Below are 10,251 nucleotides of genomic sequence, written 5' to 3'. Positions count from 1 at the left end.
GCACTCTAAATGCTTGAAGCCAACATCGCTTGGGACAAAAACATCATGAAGGTTTTGAGTCTAACACCACCCAAACTAGTGAGCAGTCGTGTATCATTTCCTTCATGAATAAATTCATTATTATAGTTTTAAAAAATATCGCTTCGTGTTGTAATTTCTTTCAATTAATATAATCTAAAAATCTATATTCTACATTTTGGGAATTAAAAAATTATATTAATGAATTAAAAAATTATATCATCTCTTTTTAAAATAACCGCCTATACCAGCGACATTACATTATTTTTTTTTAAGTTGGTACATGATCTATAGGTTGAAAACATTTTTCTCTCGCATGTAAGCGCAAGTTTCAATTGGTTTCAATTGACTAACTGTGTCTACAATTTATGTATTACTAACCACACTTAACCAAACTTATCAAAACTGTTCATCATGGACGTAGGTACGTAAGCACAATATTTATACATTGTATTTTTGTTTATTTTTTTTTCTTTAATTATTATCATTATTATTTTCAATTGAATCAGTAAAAATTATCTCTTTTACTGAAATATTTGAATTGACAAGAAAATTTTTCAGAAAAAAAAAATATTTGTATTTAAAATGTTTGTTTTGTTCTTATTGAAATTATTGCATTAAAATATTCTAGTCAGGTTTTGTGTTTATGACATCAATGATAATCATATTTACTGTATATTTATAGATTCATAAGGAATTATTAACAATTTAGTCGGGAGGAAATGGATTGTTTTTTTTTTATTTAATTTTATTTTATTAGATACGGAGAAAGTTGATGGTCATGAAAACCATAGTGATAATTCATCATGTTCTGGAGCAAAATTGAGTGAAATAACTAATACTAATGCAGTAGATAAAAATAAAATAGAAGCAGGTGAAGAAGAAGCCAGCAAAACTATTGAAAATATAGACTTTAAAGTTATTTACAATAAAAAAAAAATTGATATTACTTTTCCCCTTGATGGATTAGTTATCGATTTAAAAACCCACTTACAAAAAATAATATCAGTACCAAAAGAAATGCAAAAAGTTATGATCAAAGGTCTAGCCAAAGATCAAGACACTCTTCGTAGTCTAGGAGTTACGAATGGTAAGATTCAATTTTGTAAAAATGCTAAAACAGTATCATCTAAACATTTTAGTTTAATATTTTAATTTAAATTTTTTATTATTTCATAGGGGCTAAAGTTATGATAGTGGGGTCAAAATTAGATGACGTACTGTCAGTATCTGTTCCCAATAAGCAAGAAGTTCAAGATGAAGCTGCTGAAGCTTCAAGCAAAGAACCATTGACACAACAAAAGATACATAAAAAAATTTTAGATAAAGGCGTACCTGAAGATGCTATGCCCGGAATTATAAATGTTAAGGTTTGATATCATTACTTATAATTAATATTTTTACTCTGATTCGTTTAAACTTACAGTAAAGTGTTTGATTTTAGGATCCTCTTCCAGATTGTCCGCTATCAGGAATGCTTAATAAATCTGGTGGCAAAGTTAGATTAACATTCAAGCTAGAACAAGATCAGTTATGGATTGGAACTAAAGAAAGAACTGATAAAATATCAATGAGTTCAATAAAAGGAATCCACAGTGAACCAATTCCTGAATTTCCTGAATATCACATTATGGTTAGTGTTGACTAATTTATTATTATAGACAAGTAGTATTGTAATTATCATTTTTATCACTGTTCATGATTTTTAGGGAATCCAATTAGGTACAACAGAAGCATCGAGATATTGGATATATTGGGTTCCAGCACAATACATTGCTGCCATAAAAGACGCTGTTCTTGGCAAGTGGTGTTATTTTTAATTGACTTGTTTGTGTCCAACTTTTATGATATATAAAATATTAAATAATTCGCGATTATTAATTATCTACATCGTCATAACAGGACTATACTAGTCACGCATTTTTATTATTATTATTATTATTATTATTATTATTATTATTATTATTATTATCTATTATCATTATTATAAATATTATTATTAATACGGTTCTAAAGCTTTGTCGTCTATCTTTCCATAAACGGATTAATAATTTAAATATAAATAAGGAAAAAGTAAAATTGGTCAGTCATCAATGTTACACTTCCTCAAACGTTTTCTCGTTATAAGGCGTAAATTTATATGAAAAACCATTGGAAAGATATTCGAAAACTATTTATATTTTTTCATGTCTTGGCCATATGTAAAACTGAAAAAATTTAGAAAATGATAATTACTTTAAAGAAAAAACGTAATTTTAATGCTTTATGTTGATTGTTTAAACAAAAATGTTTGTAGAGAAATCTTGAAATTCATATGTTTTATTTAAAACAAAAATTATTTGTTTTGAATTAACAAGATCTATAAAAGTGTTTATTTCAGTGAAACATTAAATATTGTTAAATACTTATAATTAAACAACAAAATAAGTCAATGAACCACCATAATACAAAACATTATTCAAAGTTCGCTGTACTCACTGTTAATTTTGATTTCTGATAATTTACAAATGAAAATTTTTTTTCTATTATATCATTTAACAAAAATATTTATAATTATGATATACTAAACTAAGATCTATCTTCCAACGTCTCAAAATTTATGATAAATATTTCTAAATAAATAATTTATTAATGCTACTTTTATATTAAAAATAAATAAATGAAATTAATTGAATGTTATCCTTACGTTGAAAATCATTTATTTTACGTGTATTAATATTTCCTAGAAAAAATTTAAATGATAAAACTATTATAAAAAAATTTAGACTATCACTTTGTCCCGTTACTTTTGCAAAAAAAGAAACTATTAGCAAATTAATAAAATTACTACTTTTTAAAATACTTGTTGTAGCATTTAAAAATTTAAGTGATATAAAGAAAACAAGTAACCAATTACGAACACTCGATGATAAGATTTCGTTTCAAACTTAAATATCGTACTTTAAAAAATTACGAAAAAGTTATTGTTACGATAAATCACTTATATTTTTTTTTATTTTTTTTTTTCTTATATGTTTATATGTTAAACTTATATGTTTACGTTAAATATATAATGAACGTATTATTATTGCCATTATATTTATTCGTATGTACAAATGTAAGAACTACATAATTGTAACAATCGTCACGTTTTTACCAGCGAAATGTCAAGTCAACAATAGATACATTTTTTGTTTATAATTAATATAATTGAAATTTGATAATAAATTTTTTTATATTATCAAAAATCTTAATTATTTAACGCATTAGATATTTATAAGCAAAACAATTTTCCCGAAATAACAAAAAAGAAATAATTAATTTTGCGAGTTGCTCTAGTACTCACATGTATTCAAAAACTTAAGAAATTATTTTTAAATCTCAAAGCTTAAAAAAACTTATTGTTACCGTAAATTTCTAAAAAACGAAAAAATTAATAATCATAGCAGCTTATAATCTGAGATATGATGTAAATAATACAGCTGATTGAATAAATTCTGTACCAACAGTCAGATCTTAGATTTTAAAAACAATTGAGACATTTAAAGAAGACCCAGTGGTATAGCGGCCTAAAATTTAAGGTATTTTAAAAAATTTTATTTCTATATTAAGGTAATGACTAATTGCTTTCAAATTTTTCTACACTTATTTTATTACTTATTAACTAGATAAAAATGAAAATTAAGACAAAAAAAAATTCATTTTAAATTAATAAAATGACGCTGCAATCCCCCTCTCTAAAAAAATGGACCTAACTGGGTGGGTGGTGATTTATCTCTCCCTCTGATCTGAAATAAAAAAAAATGACGGTTTTCTAATTAGCATAGGTATTAGGGTGTTCCAAAATGTAACTTTGATGATGGACCTCTCAAAATTGGAATTTTGGGTTTTGGGTTTTTGGGAATTTTTTACAGAAGTTTTTTTTGGATACTTCCGGCCAAATTTTGAAATTTCAGCGGAAGTGCCCAAACAAAGGGCTCTTGTTAAAAAATTCTCTGCATATCAAATAAATTCTTTACGCTCAAAATATGTCAGGAAATGCTCAAACACAACTCCTATTAAAAGCGGAACCCAAAATTCCAATTTTGAGAGGTCCATCATCGAAGTTACATTTTGGAACACCCTAATAAATATAGTTATCGCAGGAACTAGAATAGAAGAAAAAAATTGACAAAATGGCGCGTAGTTAAAAGTAGGGATCTCAAATTTGTTTTCAGAAAATACTTTTAACTACGCGCCATTTTCTCAAATTTTTTTTCTTCTCATTCTAGTTCCTGCGATAACTATACTTATACTTATTGAAAATCCGTTATTTTTTTTTATTTTAGATCAGAGGGAAAGATTAATCACCCACCAGTCAGGTCCATTGTTTTTTTGTGCAGTGGACTTAAGCACCATTTTTCTAATTTAAAAAAAAAATTTTTTTTGTCTTAATTTTCATTTCTGTATAGTTGATAAGTAATAAAATAAGTGTAAAAAAATTTGAAAGCATTAGTCATTACCTTCATATATAAATAAAATTTTATAAAATGCCTTAAAATTTAAGCCGCTAGATCACCGGGTCCCCTAAAGCTCTTTTTTTTATACTTTCTTCAGAATAACAAACGCATTAATTTTAATTTTTGATGAAGTATAATATTATTTCATTTTGACGAAGATTTGTAAAAAAATATTATTAAATTTCAAAAGGATCAGTTATCTAAGAAAAAAAAAGTAATGCCAGAGAAGTATAAAATGTCGATTGCACTTCTATAAAAAAAAAAAATAATAATAATAATAATAATAATAAATTAAATTCAAATATAATGTACAGTAGTTAAAAAATATTTATCAAAATAGCTTTACAGTTATCTACTTTTAACGAAATTAATACATACATATTTCATAATTGTTGATTTTTTTACATTATACTACGGATTACGTTATAATTTATAATACTGAAGTTAGCAGTCAGCTGTCAATTTTAAAAAATTTTTTAACAAATCAATTGCAATAAAAAATGCTTCTAAAAATTTTCACGTGTAATTTTTATTAATTTTCACATGTGGAATTTTTTAGTTAAATTTTTTTTATAATAATTTAATTGCTGTATAATTCTAAAAAAATTTTTAATGTCTGTCAACTTCAGTGTCATTATAATTTATACAAAACTAAAAAAAAAAAAAATATGTACATCTGTTATCATTTTCAAACAAAAGAATTCTAAGTTTATATTATATAAAAAATGAAGTAAAAAAGAAAAATAGGATGTTTCTCATCACAAAAATAGCTTAAACGTTATATAGCGGTGGGCTATCTGTATTATCAAGTATGTAAGAGCAAACAACTTGCAGCACCATAACCATAGACAAACTCTTTCATTCTTTCGCATAGTCTTATTCATAAATTCATCTCTTTTTTTTTCTGAACAGCCGATGCGAGCGCATTCACAGATCCAAATAACATTCCACCAATGGCAAGAAGAAATTTAAACCACGTGTGATCAATATTTTCCTACTCTAACATCTTTCTCAGTTAAAGTTAGTTAAGAAGAATCCGACACTTGTACATACACATTTAAACTTCAGTACTAGTTTTTACTTTTTATAATATTTACAAGTATTTAGTTTATTTATTCATGTTTAATATTGGATAAGATAATTGTTATTTTAAGTATAGAAGATTTAAATTCTCAACATGTTCGCGTATTTTGGGCGTGTTTATAAAAATATGTTGGCCTGATAAATGAATGAGAAGAATTCTTGCGTTAGATAAAATAATCAGGATAAGATAACGCCAGTAATTAATTAAAAAATGGCTAAAGCATCTACAATTGATATTAAAAAAAATCTAAGTTTCAATAAAAGATGACAATTGCTGAATATTTTCCATTAAGTTTAATAAAATGGATAATAAAACAAATAAAAAAAACCAAATAATTTTTATTAAAAAAATATTTACTGCTGTAACTAAAGAGTTTTTGTGTCAAGGAATTGAAATAAAAAATTTAAAGCAAGTAGTTAAATTAAAAAATGATAACACTTATAATAAATTAACAATTTTACATCTTTCTATTTATAAAAAATGTATATTAACTATTCTATCATCGTTTATAATATCAATATTTTTTTATAACTCAAGTCTTAATTTTTCAATTCATTTCATGTTCGAAAAACGTTGTTTTATTCCAAATAATTACTTTGTGTGGGAATTTACAAGACCAGTATCAAATTGTGATTACTGTCGAGGTGTAATTAACGCTTTAATTATGAATAATCTTACAAGGGAGGAATTTGCGCCCTACGCTTATTCATCAAAACCAATGATTATAAAAAATGCCGCTCGGACATGGAAGGCATCAAAAATGTTTAATTTAAATTTTTTTAAAAACTTATATGAAAGTATTGACGGTGCTTATGAATCTATTGAAGATGAATGCCAATTCTTACACTTCAAAAGTAACTTTTCATTATTAAAACAAGTTTTAACAATGAACGAACAACAAGCATCTAATTATTTAAACAAAAATCCTTGGTATGTTGGATGGAAAAATTGCCATCCACAAGTATTAGACGTAATGAAGAAATACTATGACTCACCTCATTTTTTGCCACTTGATACAGAGATACCACAGACAAATTATATTTTTATCGGGTATGACCAAGGAGCAAACATGCATGTAAGGATTGTTAACACTTTCATTATTTTATGTCGTATTATTTATAACTTGTTTATTGAAATTTTTTCTATTATAGTTAGATTACATTCCTCGACTGATGTGGCAAGGACAACTCGCTGGAAAAAAAATATGGTCAGTTGCTCCAACTCCTGAATGTGATAGTGTCTGCAAACATTTTAATTTTTCGGTAGATACAGGAGATATAGTATTGCTTGATACTAGAGTCTGGTATCATGCCACATTAATCGAAGATAATACTTTAAGTCTTACTATTACATCAGAGTATGGTTGACAAAAGATATTTTTTAATTTATTAACGATTAATTAATTTTTTTAATTGTTTTACAAATATACATTCTCATTTTTTACTTCAATTTATCTTTGTAAATACTTATTTAGTCAATACTATTGTAAAAACTAAGTAAAATGTCCATATTAATTTTATACATTTTCTATGAAACAAAAAATATTAATACGATGATTCTAAAGATCTTTTTATTTAAATAATTACAAGATACATAAAAACTTTAAAATAAGGATATCAATAAATTTATCATATTTTGAACATGCGAATATAATTTACATGTGATTTCAGTTGTTTGAAAAAGACTTTTCGGACAAAATTCCACATTAAATGAAAAAAAGTTGCAATCATATCGCGACCCAAATGCCAAAAGGGCGCATATTAATTTATACGCCCTTTTGGCTTTGCAGTGCCAAAAGGGCGTGTAAATTTTTGTTTTCTTACTAATCGCTTGATTAACAGTTTCTAAGCCTAAAAATAAAAAAATAAATATTCCAAAGCCAAAAGGGCGTATGTTTTAACTTATACAACCTTTCAAATTTAGGACATTGAAAATTTAGTGACCTAAAGCCAAAAAGGCGCATAATTTTTTTGCCGATTGCTTTGAATTGTGAGTTATATGTTACTAATTTTACTACAAAATTTAAAATATATATTGATTATTAAATTACAAATAAGGTAAAAGATCCAGTTATTGACACTCGCCTAGTTGTTTGACACTTGCAATTTTATTCTACTTAAAAAAATTAAATGTTTTAAAAAAACCAATTTTCTTAAAATTTATACTTATTAATTTATTAGAGATGATTTGTTTTTTTCTTAATTAAAATAAAATTGCAAGTGTCAATAACTGGGTCTTTTACCAAAGGGTATTTTTAAAGGTTATTATTACAATTTTAATACAAATTCTGTTTATAATTTTAATTTAAAAAAAAAAAAAAAAAAAAAAAAAAACAGTTCCGATATCTATCATGATTGCTGAGTTAGAGATGTGAAACTCAACAATATTAAATGATCTGTATTTATTTTTTAGAGTTAAATTTTATATTTCAGAGTAAAATTGAAAGTTTTTTTATACGCTCTTTTGGCATAAAACCCTATCTAGCTGATGTAATACGCCCTTTTGGCATTTGAGTCGCGATATGTACTTAATCAACTTAGAATAAGTATACTATCATGTAATTAAAATTTCATAGAAAATCAAATAGTTTAAATCATTGAATTAGAATTTTTCGATTTTTAAAAATTATGATCACTAGTAAATAAATTTTTCTGAAATTTTATCTAGATTATCATGATAATAATGAAAATTTAAAACTATTTGGATAATATTGAGTTAAAAAAAATAATAATAGTAATTAATTCAAAATAAAACCAAATTTGAATTTTCACACAGCTTTCATATTTAAATAAAAGAAATCATTATTATATATGATTTAACTAGCATAACATAGTAATATTTTATGATTTGGTTATAACAATATCAATTAGCTTTTTTAGCATACAACTTTTGGAATGCTTATAAGTTGCTATCTACATTTTATAATTTTAAAATACATCAAATACAATAAAAATTTTTATTTTGGATTAAATATAAATATTCGTAACTTGGTGTCAAAGTAATTTACTTCTACACAAAATTGTGAAGAATATTAGTGAATAATTTAAATCAAACGCATAGCTAATACGGTTTGTATGATCCTTGAGGAGAATAGGGTGGTGGATTCTGCGGGTAATTGTTATAATAGCCTGCAGATTGTGCATAATTAGGTGGTTGGGGATAACCTGTTTGCTGGTAACCTGGATTATACTCAGGATTGGCCCACGCTGGGCTACCAACTGGTTGTGGATTTCCTCCATGCATAGGAGCAGTATTAATTCCTGGATATGGAGGTGGCGTGTCCGTCATGTAAACACTGTTAGCTATTGATACAAAAATGAAGAAAACTTACGTTAGTAATATTAATTATTTTTTACGTTAGTAAAGAATAATTATTAAAAAAACAAACCCGGAGGCATGTCAGGAAATGCATTTGTGGGAGGCATCCAACCATAGTATCCAGAAGGAGCTGCTTGATAAGCTGGTGGCGGAGCAGCATACCAATCAGATGTTGGTGGCTGATAAGGCGGAGGAGCATCGTATCCAGGACCGCTTCGTTGAGCTAAAAAAAATCGTTGTTTTTATAAAGAAAAAAAGTAAAGACAATCATTGCATTTATTTCAATGTTTATAAATAAATTCTGTACCCATAGAGGCTGCTCTCAACATTGCTTGGCCAAATTCAATAGCACCACCACTCTTGAAATGTAATTTAAATTTACATTCTCCTACCCAATTACCATTTGGTTGAGCACGGCATTTTCCTTTTATGTAATTAGCTCCAAATAATGGCTGTTCAAGCTCGACCTCATTCAAAGTGACAAAAGGAAAGCTAAAGGATTTCATTTTTTCATTTTGGTCTTTGGCATTAAATATCATCCGGTGCGTTGTCAAATATATTCTTCCTTTTTTTGAACCAATAAACTCTGGTTGCTCTTGTCCATGAAATTCCATTGTGACATTGTCACAAAAAAGAAGAATACTAAAAACAGATGTACAGTTGTTACAATTTATTGTGCAATCATTTTTATAGATTTAAAAGTCTATAAAAATCAACCTCTTATCTATATTACAGCAGTATTCAATTTTCTAGGTATATTAAATACAATGTAAATACGTTTACTTATAGAAGGAAGGTCATTTTCATATACTAAGATATCTACGTCGTACTTTACAAACTAAGTAATAAATAATTTTCACTAATAAAATAATTATTATCTTTTTATATTATATTATACCAGCTTACCATTCTCCAGCATGCAAAAGAACACCATTATTGGCGTGTGCAGTGTTTAATGACATTATAAGTTTATTTTTCTCTTTCAACAAAAATAAAATGACACTTTTTGACTGAATCACAACTGTTTGTCAAATGCAATAAATTACACGATGAGATAACGAAAGTCGACTTTGGTGGTTTGCGGATTTTATTACTAGTGTCGAGTAACGTACTCAGAGTAACAAGATGAAAATTACAGCTATAAGCACAACTAATGTTTATTATTGTAAGATCCCGAATATTTCATCAGCTGATTCATTCTTCAGGCTTGGCCGCAAAACATACCAGAAGCTTTTCCAGATGTTGATTTACTACTCTGACAACTGAAGTTGCTGCTTGCGGTAAACTCGGAAGCTCGATGGCACTTTGTCATGTCGATAATAAAGATCTCGTTTGATAAGGCGCGAATAATTC

General features: G+C 26.6%; 3 protein-coding genes across 4 annotated transcripts; 2 read left to right on the top strand and 1 right to left on the bottom strand.

Annotated features, from left to right (window-relative positions):
* Positions 1-292: 292 nt before the first annotated feature.
* Positions 293-5,548, top strand: LOC141538201 (ubiquitin domain-containing protein UBFD1). Of its 2 annotated transcripts, XM_074259566.1 has the most exons (6): positions 293-442; positions 779-1,108; positions 1,198-1,388; positions 1,463-1,651; positions 1,728-1,818; positions 5,409-5,548. In XM_074259566.1, exons 1-6 carry the CDS (start codon positions 433-435, stop codon positions 5,477-5,479), a joined length of 882 nt encoding a protein of 293 aa, XP_074115667.1. In that variant the 5' UTR covers positions 293-432; the 3' UTR covers positions 5,480-5,548. The 2 variants fall into 2 exon arrangements, with proteins under 2 accessions (XP_074115667.1, XP_074115674.1); XM_074259573.1 differs by lacking the exon at positions 5,409-5,548 and having other exon boundaries at positions 294-442; positions 1,728-1,984.
* Positions 5,549-5,872: 324 nt separating this feature from the next.
* LOC141538192 (uncharacterized) lies at positions 5,873-7,136 on the top strand. Its single transcript, XM_074259556.1, has 2 exons — positions 5,873-6,655; positions 6,732-7,136. Exons 1-2 carry the CDS (start codon positions 5,882-5,884, stop codon positions 6,945-6,947), a joined length of 990 nt encoding a protein of 329 aa, XP_074115657.1. The 5' UTR covers positions 5,873-5,881; the 3' UTR covers positions 6,948-7,136.
* On the bottom strand, positions 7,129-10,129 carry Wbp2 (WW domain binding protein 2). The gene is made up of 4 exons (XM_074259587.1): positions 9,805-10,129; positions 9,206-9,540; positions 8,969-9,121; positions 7,129-8,882 (listed from the first exon to the last, which is right to left on the bottom strand). Exons 1-4 carry the CDS (start codon positions 9,858-9,860, stop codon positions 8,641-8,643), a joined length of 786 nt encoding a protein of 261 aa, XP_074115688.1. The 5' UTR covers positions 9,861-10,129; the 3' UTR covers positions 7,129-8,640.
* Positions 10,130-10,251: the final 122 nt, after the last annotated feature.

Source organism: Cotesia typhae, unplaced genomic scaffold, assembly GCF_013202065.1.
Source record: "Cotesia typhae breed Kobodo isofemale line unplaced genomic scaffold, CoteBio_Ctyphae contig_11, whole genome shotgun sequence".
Lineage (NCBI taxonomy): Eukaryota > Metazoa > Arthropoda > Insecta > Hymenoptera > Braconidae > Cotesia > Cotesia typhae.
The sequence above is the reverse complement of the archived record's forward strand: the minus strand, read 5'-3'. Positions and strand labels throughout refer to the sequence as shown.